Source organism: Tiliqua scincoides, chromosome 5 (genome assembly GCF_035046505.1).
Source record: "Tiliqua scincoides isolate rTilSci1 chromosome 5, rTilSci1.hap2, whole genome shotgun sequence".
In the NCBI taxonomy this organism is placed as follows: domain Eukaryota; kingdom Metazoa; phylum Chordata; class Lepidosauria; order Squamata; family Scincidae; genus Tiliqua; species Tiliqua scincoides.
The window spans coordinates 132,846,424-132,861,111 of NC_089825.1; the positions used below are offsets into that span (position 1 = coordinate 132,846,424).

The 14,688-nt window shown below is 45.4% G+C and overlaps 2 protein-coding genes and 2 pseudogenes across 2 annotated transcripts; 3 read left to right on the forward strand and 1 right to left on the reverse strand.

Moving 5' to 3' along the window:
- On the forward strand, positions 1–951 carry LOC136653627 (olfactory receptor 6E1-like). The gene has a single exon (XM_066630519.1). It carries the CDS (start codon positions 1–3, stop codon positions 949–951), a length of 951 nt encoding a protein of 316 aa, XP_066486616.1.
- Positions 952–1,820: 869 nt separating this feature from the next.
- Positions 1,821–1,940, reverse strand: LOC136655066 (5S ribosomal RNA; annotated as a pseudogene).
- A 4,516-nt stretch (positions 1,941–6,456) lies between these two features.
- On the forward strand, positions 6,457–6,576 carry LOC136654786 (5S ribosomal RNA; annotated as a pseudogene).
- A 2,081-nt stretch (positions 6,577–8,657) lies between these two features.
- On the forward strand, positions 8,658–9,596 carry LOC136653629 (olfactory receptor 6E1-like). Its single transcript, XM_066630520.1, has one exon. The coding sequence runs from the start codon at positions 8,658–8,660 to the stop codon at positions 9,594–9,596; it is 939 nt and encodes a 312-aa protein (XP_066486617.1).
- The last annotated feature ends 5,092 nt before the right edge of the window (positions 9,597–14,688 follow it).

A 14,688-nucleotide genomic window follows, 5' to 3' on the forward strand; every position in this document is an offset into this window, starting at 1 on the left:
ATGGAAAACAAGACTGACACAGTAGTTCGGTTTATCCTTGTAGGCTTCACCAATATTCGATGGCTTCAGAGTCTACTCTTCTTTCTGCTTTTCATCACCTATCTCTTCACAGTGGTGGGGAACGTTCTGATCATCTTCATTACCCTGTCTGACCATCGACTCCAGACCCCCGTGTATTTCTTCCTCAGAAACTTCTCTGTCCTGGAAATTGGCTTCATCTCATCTTCAACTCCCAAGGTCTTATACAACCTGGCCTCTGGAACCTATACAATTTCTGTGGCTGGCTGTTTTGCCCAAGCCTTTTTCTATTTCGTAGTAGGAACCACGGAGTTCTTTCTCCTGGCCACCATGTCCTTTGACAGGTACGTTGCCATCTGCAATCCCTTGCGCTACACAACCATCATGAACAGACAGTTCTGCATTCAGTTAGTTCTGGGTTCCTGGATATTCAGTTTCCTGTACCTCATCGTCCCTCTCATCTTGCTGTTTCGTCTCCCTTTCTGTGGTCCAAATGTCATTAATCACTTCTTTTGCGACAATATACCCTTGATAAAGCTTGCCTGCACCGACACTCAAACCCTAGAACTGCTAGATTTTCTCCTCGCCACATTTAGTGTCCTGGGAACCCTCACTGTGACTATAGTATCCTACATTAAAATAATTTCTACCATCATGCGCATGCCCTCTGCAGCTGGCAGGCAAAAAGCCTTCTCCACTTGTGCTTCTCATCTCACTGAGGTCTTCATCACCTATGGAAGCTGTATTTTCATGTATGTCAAGCCTAGTCAGAGTTGGGGGCTGGACCTCAGCAAGACGGTGGGTGTTCTGAACAATGTGATCTCTCCTCTACTCAACCCCTTCATTTACAGCTTGAGGAACAAGCAGGTCAAAGAGGCCCTGAAGGACATTGCTGGTCAGAGAACTCTATTTGCTGTAATCCCCAGATGCTAGTGTCTGAAATAAGAGTGTAGATGGATCTTACCTCTTTGCTATTCCCTGTCAAACCATTCAGTTATATACTTGTGGTATTGTCTACCCCTCCCCAAAAAGGTTGTTTTGCCAAAATTATCACACTGTTGTTCTTCCTAGTAAGCAGTGCATTATTCTTCACTAGTGCATGCCATTATACTCCATTATAATCAGACAGACAGACAGACCTTTATTAAGTTGGTAGAGTTGGTATTGTGGGATTCTCCAGCTGGGATGCAGGAACTCAGTGCAGGAGGATAAGGAATGACTTGCCTAAGTGCAGGGCCTCTGAGAAGAATTTTATCAGGGGGTACAAAGTTTCTTTTGGGCCTCTTCCCAAAGTGGGAGGGGGTGAAACAGACTGGGGATGGTGGCAATGGAGGTGGGCAGAATGGGGGCAAAACAGGCAGGGGGAAAGTGGCAACAGCCAGAATAGTCTTTGGAGCCCAGGTCTACCAGTTTTCCCCATGCAGAGCTCAGATCTACCTACCTGCCTGGCACTGGCAGCTAGATACAGCATCCTGCGTAGGCAGTGAGCCTGGTTGAGACTGGAAAATGGAAAATCCAGGAACTTTCTGTGCCCCCTCCTTTGGCTCCTGGGCCCCCTTTCTGACCCTGGGCCCGGGTACAAATTACCCCCTTTACCCCCCTCTCCTAGGCCCTGCCTAAGTGTAGACATTCCTGAATAATGTCACAGTGCAATGATCTTCTTGCCTGTTTGCTTGATTGGTTGGCAACCTTCAGTCTCGAAAGACTATGGTATAAGCCTACAGCACCCGGTATTCCCAGGCGGTCTCCCATCCAAGTACTAACCAGGCCTGACCCTGCTTAGCTTCCGAGGTCATGGTAGAAGCCTACAGCACCCGGTATTCCCAGGCGGTCTCCCATCCAAGTACTAACCAGGCCTGACCCTGCTTAGCTTCCGAGATCAGATGAGATCAGGCATGTGCAGGGTAACAGTTGCTGCTTGCTTGATTGACTCTCCTCTCAATGTGTAAATCTCTATAGATTCAGGATATGTATTCAATGTCATTAACTATAATATTCTGAATTGGAATGCCGCTAGTCCGCTGAGGCCGGTCCCAACCTCCTCCTGGGCCACGTCCGCCCACCAATCGGTGGGGCAGGTCCAAGTAGACCCATTGAGGCGACTGCCATGTGACACGGGGTAAAGGGAAATCAATGCCACCTCCTACCCTGCTCTGGATACAGTGCAGGTCAGTTGGCCCGCCTGTTCCAGCGCAGGATAGGATTGGGTTGTGTGAGAGAAGAAGGTGAGAAGCTGCTGGAATATCCCTGCAGGGTTAAATTTGGGAGCAGAAAAGCACTCGCACATAGTGGGGCCACACTGGACTGGGGCCACAGCCTGTCTGCCAATGATTGTTACACCCACAGATACTTTTCACTTTCATAATTATTTCTGAGCAGAGGAAGGGGGGGGGAATCCTATTTATCCAGGATAATTATCAAACACTGTCACTTGTAAAGGGGATCATTTGTACCCAGGCCCTTAGTCAAAAAGGTGGCCTGGGAACCAAAGAAGAGGACCTAGAAAATTTATGGGATCTTATGTTTTCTGATCTCACCTGGACTCGCTGCTAGGTGCACAGCTGCTGCTGTATGTGCCATATGTGCTGGGCCAAGGAATGCCTATATGGCACTCCTTACCATAGTGTCAAATCTGGGAGGAAACTGGCCTGCTGCAGTAGCTCTTTGGTGTGTAGATCCACTTGCCATGAAGGAGTGGATAGGAGCTCAGGGACACAGCTGTGGGGCTACAGCAGCTGCAGTTGTATGTTTTGGTGCAAACAGAAAACGTTCCATTCTAGTGTGAGCCTAAATACAACGACGCTCATTTTCCGCAATGATTTTCTATATTTAAAAGATTTTAGAGATACTCAAGAGTGTGTTGGTTTTCCATTTTATTGTGTCTAGCTGCCAATGCTGCATGGGCAGGTAGACCTGGGCTCTGCATTGGGAAAGCCCAGTAAACCTGGGCTCCAAAGATTTTGCTGGCTGTAGCCACCCTTCTCTGCCCTGTTTAGCCCCTCCCCCACCCCTTTTCTGCCCATCCTTGTCACCACCATCCCCCACTCGGTTTCATCCCCTCCCCTCCCCATCTGGGGAGGGGCCCAAAAGAAACTTTGTACCCCCTGATAAAACTCTTCTCAAAGGCCCTGTTTAGATCTGATAACTTGATGTCTAGTACCAGCGGTGTTGCTGGGGGCTGTGGGGGTTGTGAACCATACTGGGTGACACATTTGGGGGTGTGTGTGTGTGACACAACTATTGTCCAAAACTGTGAAAATCTAGGTATTTTTGAATAATACCAACAGTTATATATCATTTGATGTGTAATTTAATGCAGAATGCAATGAAACACATACATACATACATACATACATACATACATACATACATACATACATACATACATACATACATACATGGTTGCTGGCAACCTTCAGTCTCAAAAGACTCTGGTATCGCGCTCTGGATGGTGGTTCTGGCACAGCGTCTAGTGTGGCTGAAAAGGCCGATTCGGGAGTGACAATCCCTTCCACGCCGGGAGCAAGTGCAGTCTGTCCCTGGTCTGTCTCCCTGGCTATGGGCCTTCCTTCTTTGCCTCTTAGCCTCAGACCATTGGCCAAGTGTCTCTTCAAACTGGGAAAGGCCATGCTGCACAGCCTGCCTCCAAGCGGGCCACTCAGATACACACACACACACACACACACACACACACATACATGGTTGTTGGCAACCTTCAGTCTCGGAAGACTATGGTATGTATGGTATACATACATACATACATACATACATACATACATACATACATACATACATACATACATAAGACCTTTATTAGCATAGATAAAGGAGAACAAATAGAAAATAAAATAAAATAACCATAATCCTCCATTACCCCATCCCCATTCACTATTGAAACAAACCATGTTGAAATTTCTGTATTCTATCAAAAGTTATGTCCAAATAACCAGAAAAGGAGAACCCAACTGCCTTATGTAACAAAAATTAATTTCTTTAAATCAAAACTGACCAATGAGACCATTTGTTCCAAGAGCCAATGAGGTGTTGTTATGACACAGCGGGGAACCAATAAAATGTTAGCATGAGTCACTTCTCATTTCCATGCATCAGAGCTGATACTCTGATTCACCCCTATGGGCGTGAAAAGGGGTAAATGTGTTTTCATGGATTCGTCAATATGGGGCAGGGGTGGGGGGTGGGATGAATTCTGTGTCAGGCCTGATGGCAAAAGAGCCAGCACAGACTTGAGAAATTGTTTGTTTGCTTGCTTGCTTGCTTGCTTGCTTGCTTTAAATTCTTTGTTAAGAGGCATCAAAAATGTAGGACTTGATAAAATAAAAGCTAAAAACACTCGTTTATTGATTTCATGTGGTTAATTGAAACATTAAATTATCATTAAATTTTAAGCTATATTGCATATAATTTATTTATTACAAGAAGGTTACATTGAGACATACAAAATTATGCAGGGGATGGACAGAGTGGATAGGGAGATGCTCTTTACACTCTCACATAATACCAGAACCAGGGGACATCCACTAAAATTGAGTGTTGGGCGGGTTAAGACAGACAAAAGAAAATATTTCTTTACTCAGCATGTGGTCGGTCTTTGGAACTCCTTGCCACAGGATGTGGTGCTGGTGTCTAGCCTAGATGCCTTTCAAAGGGGATTGGACAAGTTTCTGGAGAAAAAACCATTATGGGGTACAAGCCATGATGTGTATGCGCAACCTCCTGATTTTAGAAATGGGTTATGTCAGAAGGCCAGATGCAAGGGAGGGCACCAGGATGAGGTCTCTTGTTATCTGGTGTGCTCCTTGGGGCATTTGGTGGGCCGCTGTGAGATACAGGAAGCTGGACTAGATGGGCCTATGGCCTGATCCAGTGGGGCTGTTCTTATGTTCTTATGTTCTTATGCTGCCTACAGGGGCCTGATCAAAGAGAAAATGCGGATGCTTAAGTTTTTTTCCAGGACATGAGGCTATAAAAGAGGACATGTCCTGGAAAAAGAGGATGTCTTGTCACCCTATGCAGGAGATCAGCTCCTTGCAAACTCCAGGAGGTGTGTTCTTTACAGGGTAATTGGCAGGTATTTGATTTTTGAATAGCCTCAGGGCTCAAGGCAATTAGAGCCCAATCCTAGGCATGTCTACTCAGAAGTAAGTCCCATTATAGGCAATGGGGCTTGCTCCTAAATAAGTGTGGATAGGATTGGACCCTTGCTTATCTGATCTTGCCATTACCTGCATTTACCTACGGAGGTTCTGCCCAGCCCTTCAGGACCCACCAAAAATCAGGTTCTGAACCACTGATGTAAGTAAAGTTCCATGAATTCCTGATGTGCTGAACAATGTCAAGATAGCACATTGTTTGTATGTCATATGCCACTGTATTAGGGGCTGGCAAGGGTACTGTGATTGCCTCCATCAGCGGAGCAGATAAACATAAGAACATAAGAAGAGCCCCACTGGATCAGGCCAAAGGCCCATCTAGTCCAGCTTCCTGTATCTCACAGCAGCCCACCAAATGCCCCAGGGAGCACACCAGACAACAAGAGACCTGCAAGGCTTCCTGGGAATTGTAGTTTAAGAACATAAGAACAGCCCCACTGGATCAGGCCAGAGGCCCATCTAGTCCAGCTTCCTGTTTCTCACAGCGGCCCACCAAATGCCCCAGGGAGCACACCAGACAACAAGAGACCTGCAAGGCTTCCTGGGAATTGTAGTTTAAGAACATAAGAACAGCCCCACTGGATCAGGCCAGAGGCCCATCTAGTCCAGCTTCCTGTTTCTCACAGCGGCCCACCAAATGCCCCAGGGAGCACACCAGACAACAAGAGACCTGCAAGGCTTCCTGGGAATTGTAGTTTAAGAACATAAGAACAGCCCCACTGGATCAGGCCAGAGGCCCATCTAGTCCAGCTTCCTGTATCTCACAGTGGCCCACCAAATGCTTCAGAGAGCACGCAAGACACAACCTACATCCTGGTGCCCTCCCCTGCATCTGGCACTCTGATACAGCCTACCTCTCAAATCAGGAGCTTGCACATACCTATCATGACTTGATGGACCTTTCCTCCAGAAATATGCCTAATCACATTGCCTTAAATCAATTGCCTTAAAGGCATCTAGGCCAGATGCCATCACCACTTCCTGTGGCAAGGAGTACCACAGGCCAATTATACACTGGATGAAGAAATAAAGGGAACGCTAAACAGCAAATGCTGCATGTACCACAAAGCTCTGTAGAAGCAGCCCCTCCCTCTTACCATTAGAAACATTCCAGGCAGCAATGGCAATACTCAGAAGACACTGTTCTGTGTGATGAATGCCTGCACATTGCCGTCGCTGACCATAATGACTTTGACAGTGAGTGGGAGAGGCCATTTACATGGTGTGTTGGGCTGCAACTCTTACTGTTTTGCCTTCTTCTAGCTATGATAGCAGCAATTGTTACCCTGCACATGCCCGATCTTGTCTGATCTTGGAAGCTAAGCAGGGTCAGGCCTGGTTAGTACTTGGATGGGAGACCGCCTGGGAATACCAGGTGCTGTAGGCTTATACCACCATCTTTCGAGACTGAAGGTTGCCAACCATATCTATGATACTGGCCTCCATGTCCTGCATAAGGACTCCTTGGGGCATTTCCTCAGCCATGGTGGCAGACAGCCCTATGAACAGAATCTCAGATCTTCCTACATTCCTACTCTCTAGACCATCTGGGCACACAGTCAGTGAGGAGACAACAGAGGCGTCACAAGGGTTTGCTTCACCCAGTGTGGGAGGCCAGAGTGTCACCCCTATGATGGACCTCTTCCCAAGCAGTGGGCAGGGCAACAGCCCAGGCAATGGACATGGTGATGTACCATTTCCCTGTCCCCACTGGCTTTTTTGCTATAACTTTTGATAGAATAGAGATATTTCAACCCAGTTTGTTCTATTGCATTCTGCATGAAATTACACATCGATTGATATATAACATGATGGCACGATTTGAAAATACCAAGTTTTTAAAAATTTTGGTCAGTAGTAGTGTCTCACACACACACACACACACACCCGTGCAAATCACCTGGTGCGGCCCACACCCAGCTAGTGGTGTCACTGGGAGAAAACTTGCCAGCATGCATTTCCTGATCACATTGTCCCCTATGGAGCTACAGGAGGGAGCTATGAAGGAAAACATCTGGAGAAATGGTCTATGAGATTTTCCCATGACACAGCACTTGTAAAAACCTCATTGAAAAAATGAGTTGGTGTTCAGCCTGCCTATGTAAACTGCCTTGAGTTTATAGGTAAGGTGGTACACAAATATTGTAAGGTTTGTTTTAATGCCAGTTGAAAATGATACCTTTGAATGGCAATTTCCTGGCCAATGAGGATGTTCACCAATCCAAACCACCACAACTACTGGCAACACAATTTTAATCCAAAGACAAAATTCATAGAAGAGAATTATGGGGAGCAAAATGATAACCGTTTGACTGGAACAGTAGCCACACACATAGGTTACCCTTGGTGCTTAGAGACTGAGGGCCCAATCCTATCCAATGTTCCAGCACTGGTGCAGCTGCAGCGCAACCCCGACATAAAGGAACACATGTTCCCATACCTTGATGAGGCCTCTGTGACTACCTCCCCACCACAGAACATAGTGTACTTCCCATTGGCACAGCTGCACCAGCATTGGAAAATTGGATAGGATTGGGCCCTGACTGGTTGAGGGAAGAGCCTATTTCATCACTTATACAATAACTTTTTGACTTCTCAGAGAAGCAAAGTTCATGTCTCTTGTGTATACGAATAAGGAAGGATCTGATATATCTTATGCTGTGGGCTGAAGGACATAATAGGAACATGCACAGTGACTAACCAAGGTTGCTTCCATGTTCTCGCCTGAAACAGAGGAATGCCTGAATTACACTGAAAAAAATACTACTTTTGAGCAATGAAAGCAAAGAATCTGCTAAAATAGAATTAACCGTCTAGTTGCCATTCACGGAGTGAATCTTTTTAAGTCTTTATATTTGCTTGGAACAGAAGATAAACATCATACCTGCTTCTTTAATCGTGTTGGATGTAATCTAGATCCTTAGGAGCTTGCTGAAAAATAGACCCATGAATGGAAATGAATGTTGTTCTGTCGATGCAGACTGTAGGTGGTAAGTAAATGACTCGCTCATGATTGCACAGCGCATAAAGGAGACAAAATATATTATGCACTTGAAATGGACAGTAGTGTACTGGATTCCCATGCTCAGCAAAATTTATGAGTGGTACACTTGTGTTTGCAGGACAACTTTCATTTGCAAAGCAGACATGCGGGACTGGGAACCATGACAGAAGCACAAAATGGTATTTGGGAGATATGTGAACATTTTCCCCAGTGTTCTTAAGTACTAAGTAACAGCGCGGGTGGCTGCAACAGGGAGTAGCAGAAGGCAGGGACTGTGCAGTGAGTGGGCTTTTGTTGAAGTATTGTTGAAGACATTGTGCTGGACTGGAAGGTCTCAGACAATCAGTTATGACCCACTTTAGCCATGATCACACTGATTCAACTGCAGAGACTCAGAGTAGGACAACTTCATTTAAAAGGCAAATGCATATATAGTCAGAGAAATGGATTAGTCGTCAGTTAACATGACGCCCCAAGTAAGGAATTGCACCACAGAGGACAACTTCATTCTTCTGGGTTTTACGAACAATCACCAACTTGAAATCGTACTTTTCCCCCTACTCATAGGCACATACCTGTTAACCATCTTTGGGAACATGGTCATTATTGTCATCACACTGGTGGATCCCCAGCTGGACACCCCCATGTATTTTTTCCTGCGCCATTTTGCTGTCGTAGAGATTGGATTCACCACCACAATCATCCCCAAAACACTGGCCAACATGGCAACAGGCCATAACACTATAACATTCTTTGATTGCTTCACACAGGGCTTTCTGTACTTTGCGCTGGCAACAACAGAGTTTTTCCTGCTGGCAGTAATGTCTGTTGACAGATACGTGGCCATCTGCAACCCTTTGCGCTACTCAGCCATAATGAACGGTCAAATCTGCACGTTGCTGGTGCTTTGCTCTTGGGTATGGGGTTTCTTCCTCATAATGGGTCCTACAGTTGCATTATTTCAGATGCCATATTGTGGTCCTAACATCATCAACCATTTTTTCTGTGACAATGGACCAGTGATCAAACTTGCTTCTGCTGACACAAGACTGCTGGAACTCATTGATTTTCTGATTGCTACACTCTCCGTCCTTGGGACTTTGGCTGTAAACGTGGTCTCCTACATCAATATCGTTACCACCATCATGCGCATGCCGTCAGCTACAGGGAGAAAGAAGGCCTTCTCCACTTGTGCCTTCCACATCTTTGTGGTCTCCATCACTTACGGCAGCTGCATTTTCTTGTACATAAAACCAAATGGTACCAGCCACTTAGACTTCCGTAAGCCTGTGGCTATTCTTAACACTATTGTGTCTCCCCTTCTCAATCCATTCATCTACTGCTTGAGGAACAAACAAGTTCACGTTGCATTGAGAACTGTATTAAGAAAGCTTTCGGTGTGAAGACTTTAGATATAGGCTGATGGGTTCTGAGCTGTCTGTGACAGATCAGGAGAGAGATCTTGGGGTGGTGGTGGACAGGTCGATGAAAGTGTCGACCCAATGTGCGGCGGCAGTGAAGAAGGCTAATTCTATGCTTGGGATCATTAGGAAAGGTATTGAGAACAAAACGGCTAATATTATAATGCCGTTGTACAAATCTATGGTAAGGCCACACCTGGAGTACTGTGTCCAATTCTGGTCGCTGCATCTCAAAAAAGGCATAGTGCGAATGGAAAAGGTGCAAAAGAGAGCGACTAAGATGATTACGGGGCTGGGGCACCTTCCTTATGAGGAAAGGCTATGGCATTTGGGCCTCTTCAGCCTAGAAAAGAGGCGCCTAAGGGGGGACATGACTGAGACATACAAAATTATGCAGGGGATGGACAGAGTGGATAGGGAGATGCTCTTTACACTCTCACATAACACCAGAACCAGGGGACATCCACTCAAATTGAGTGTTGGGAGAGTTAGAACAGACAAAAGAAAATATTTCTTTACTCAGCGTGTGGTTGGTCTGTGGAACTCTTTGCCACAGGATGTGGTGATGGCGACTGGCCTGGATGCCTTTAAAAGGGGATTGGACAAGTTTCTGGAGGAAAAATCCATTACGGGGTACAAGCCATGATGTGTATGCGCAACCTCCTGATTTTAGAAATGGGTTATGTCAGAATGCCAGATGCAAGGGAGGGCACCAGGATGAGGTCTCTTGTTATCTGGTGTGCTCCTTGGGACATTTGGTGGGCTGCTGTGAGATACAGGAAACTGGACTAGAGGGGCCTATGGCCTGATCCAGTGGGGCTATTCTTATGTTCTTATGATATAGGCTGCCATCACCATGAAATTAAATATTGAACATACAGCCTGGTATAGTATTTATGATGAAATTTTTGTTACCTCCCAGTAAAATTATTTCCCTCCCCCAAGACTGAATGTCATTGCTAACAATTGTTTAATAGTAAATACCATTTGATACTTATAAAAATAATATTTGTATATTGATTATAATTAATTGTATCTTGTGTTTCTCATATAAGGTTTTTCCAGTGATATTCCATTGATATTAAAATAATGACAAATAAAGGAGGTAACTATAAAACGATTCATACTAAAACAAATCAGCTTGGTTGAGATGACCTGCCTTTATCATGTAACATGAGCTGATTCACTGCAATTATTTGACACCATAAATGTATGGCAGTGGTGGTAGTGGTGGAAATGGTGGACAACAGTTAAGAAAAGGAGTAAGATGAGAAGAGCAGTTGTTATAGAATGGTTTAGTATGCACTTGCTCCCAGTGTGGAAGGGATTGTCACTCCCAAATTGGCCTTTTCAGCCACACTAGATGCTGTTCCAGAACCAGCTTTCAGAGCATGATACCAGTCTTTCGAGACTGAAGGTTGCCAACAATGGGTATGGAGCAGGAGTGGCCAACCTTTCAACTTTAGGACTGCAACAATGGTGGCGTGGAGGGAATTTCAGCAGGCGCATCTGTGAGAGGAGAAGTGGCACCTGCTGAAATTCCCTCCTCTCCACAATTGTTAAAGATCCAGGAACCCTAAAGTTGAAAGGTTGGCCACCCTGGTATTGTGACTCAGGCACCAAGCTGTGAGTCCAGGAGAGCCCAGTTCAAGGATGACTGGATATTATGTAAGTGAAGCTATCTGAACTCCAGAAATGTGCTACACAATGTCAAGACTGAATAGAAAGCACATAGTTTTTATGTTATAACCCACTGTATTGGGGGAGGGAGTCTTGTGGTTGCCTCCATCCAGTGTTTTTGTTTTTTTTTTGTAAAAAAAAAAAAGTGCAGGAACTCACAACTTGTTAATCTTTTATTTATTTATTTTTAAACCATTTTTTATTGGAGGAATAAGTAATAATCATGTGTTGTCTAGTAGTATCTTAACACATACAGAGAGGATAACGAAAAGGCATTCAACACTATTGAGACATATAGCTCATACTAAAACAAAATACAAGGTGCGTATTCATAATATTAATACACTAAATATATAAAAAGACACATATTAACTGAATGCATAAGAACACAATTAGCATAACGATGTGCTATACAACTTCTTTGCGTGTATCCGGAGCCAAATAAAAAATCTGTTAACGTCTGTTCAAGGGAAAAGAAAGCATAACATATCATAGCCAATCATATCATGGACGCAGCCGCCTCCTAACCAGGATCTGAAACCTTTTAGGAGCCTTTGTCCTTATAGAAAGGTCCTTTGAAGGCAGCGGTGCTAAGTGACACTAGAAAGAAGCCTCCCCCACTTACTTATGAGTAAAAGTTGCTTGGGATCAGGCTCCGTCTCCTGTGTTGTTGGACACTACTTTATGCAAGACATTTAGGCTGCAATCCTATCCACACTTTCCTGGGAGTAAGCCCCATTGACTATAAAGGGAGTTACTTCTGAGCAGACATGCATAGGGTTAGGCTGCAATCCTGTTCACACTTTCCCCCACTGAACACAGTAGGACTTACTTCTGAGTAGACAGGCATAGGAGCAAGTTCTTTCAGTCCAGCACTCCACCTTCAGCCAGGCTGCACCAAAACCCAATTCACTGCACAATCTCTCTTTTTCCTCTAGTTTTGCAGCTCTCAGGCTGCAGTCCTCACCACACTTTCCTGGGTGTAAGCCCCACTGGCTCTAATGGGACTTACTTCCGAGTAGACAGGCATAGGTTTCAGCTGTTAGCCTGCAATCCTATTCACACTTTCCCCCATTGAACACAAAAGGTCTTATTTCTGAGTAGACATGTAGAGACTTGAGCAGAGTAAAAAAAAAAAAAAACTCTGGAGTAAAGTTGTAGTACAGCCCAGTGGCGCCTTACGCTACTGGGGGGGAAATACAAACTTAGCTAATACGAAGAAGAAGTCCTCGTAACAAACTAGTTCGAGGATCGCCCAGGGGGACTGCGGGTTGAGTCACCACAACCGTTTCTATTGGAGCCATAAGTTGCTGCTTCACGCACTTACTCACACACTCACTCCTCACTCCCAGTGATACTCCATACTTTTCTTTGAAGTATGGCAGCACTTGACTTTCCAGGGCGTGCCAGGACTTCTCGAAACGGGGTCACTGACAGCAGGAGGGTCAGGCAACTCCTGCAGGAAAAACTCCCTCCGAGCTACCCTGCCTGGAATCCTCCACCCCCCTCGCCGCCCAAGGATCTGGGAAGGGAGGGAGCGCATCCAAACCAGGAAGTTTGCAGTTCTGAAACATGGAGGAAGCCCCGCTGAACTCATCGACTTGGAGCCCAATCCCATGCATGGGACTCAGAAGGAAGTCCCACCAGAGTCAGTGGGGCTTGCTCCCAGGAAAGTGGGGATAGGATTCTAGCCTTACTCCCGAGTAAACGAGTTTGGGATTGGACACCAAGCCTTTTCTTTCTTGCTTTACAGCCCCCTCCCCCTCAGTTCAGGCTGCAACCCTACCCACGCTTACCTGGGAGTAAGCCCCATTGACTCTAATGAACATAAGAACAGCCCCACTGGATCAGGCCATAGGCCCATCTAGTCCAGCTTCCTGTATCTCACAGCAGCCCACCAAATGCCCCAGGGAGCACACCAGATAACAAGAGACCTCATCCTGGTGCCCTCCCTTACATCCGGCATTCTGACATAACCCATTTCTAAAATCAGGAGGTTGCGCATACACATCATGGCTTGTACCCGTAATGGATTTTTCCTCCAGAAACTTTTAAAGGCGTCAGCACCACATCCTGTGGCAAGGAGTTCCACAGACCGACCACACGCTGAGTAAAGACATATTTTCTTGTCTGTCCTAACCCGCCCAACACTCAGTTTTAGTGGATGTCCCCTGGTTCTGGTGTTATGTGAGAGTGTAAAGAGCATCTCCCTATCCACTCTGTCCACCCCAAAGTTAGTCCTGAAGGAATTTGCAGATATCATCCATGAAAGAAAGGGCTTGTGCCATGCCTAAATCCCCTTTGGAGTTCCAATACATTTTTAAATATAATTGTTTATTTGAAAATATAAAATTGGAGGTATTTAAAATGACAGCATTTTGAGATTGCTTTAATTCTGACAAGCAACAACGGGGGAGCTTTGTGAGCTGTATGGCCTATCAATATTTCCCAAAAGCAAATTGTATCCATGCAGAGTGTAGTAACTACGCATAGTAACATGAACTTGGTGAACTTGGCAATACAGGCAAATCTACTTCTGCTTTCAGAGCACACTCTGAGCTGACCTTGTTCACTGCCTGGTACCTAGTAAACAGGGTGGGAGACAGTGTTTTGGAGACGCGTCCTTATCTCAGGAATGTGTTGTTGCCAGTTAGTTGCCAGCTAGCGTCATCTCTAACCGAAAGTAACCCCAGCTTGCTCTGTACTGCTTGAGGAGTGAATAAAAAGGCTGGGAGGAGGCTGGTCCAGTAGCTTCTTCCCTGCATCTACCTTTGAAACCTGCCTGCCTTCTCTTCATTGCTTCTGCTCCTGCACTACATCCAGCAGCTGGACTCTTGAGTCCTGCTTGCTCCCAACATCATTGCTGCACAGAGAAATGGGGGGGGGAGCATCAGGGTAGTTATCAAACACTGTCACTTCTTGTCAAATATCAAATATTCTGCTCTGAAAATCGAATGTCAAGTACAGTAATGGATCGGTGAGTGAAGGCTGGAAAATACTCAGAAAATATCCCAGAAAGTATTCAGACACAACACTCATGGAAGAGAATTGTGGGCAGCAAATTGGGGTCAGTTCCATTGGAATTTTAGAGCTACACACATACATGACCTGTGGTGGAAAGAGACTAATCAAGGCACGAGTTTATTTCATTGATTGTACAATAAGTTTTCAACTTCCTTGGGAAACAAAATTCATGTCTCTTGTGTATACTAATAAGGAAGGACCTAATATACTTTTGCTGTGTGTTCAGGGACATAATAAGAATCTGCACAATTACTACCTGAGCCTGCTTCCATGGCCTCTCTTGGAGCACAGAGCGAAATGCCAGCATCTCACCCAAGAGATGGCTTGCATGTGAGCCATGAAAGCAAAGAAGCTGCTAGAAGGTATTGAC

Excerpts from the sequence above, each read along its gene's own strand:
- LOC136653629 (XM_066630520.1), top strand. The coding sequence starts at position 8,658 with ATGACGCCCCAAGTAAGGAATTGCACCACAGAGGACAACTTCATTCTT.
- LOC136653627 (XM_066630519.1), top strand. The coding sequence starts at position 1 with ATGGAAAACAAGACTGACACAGTAGTTCGGTTTATCCTTGTAGGCTTC.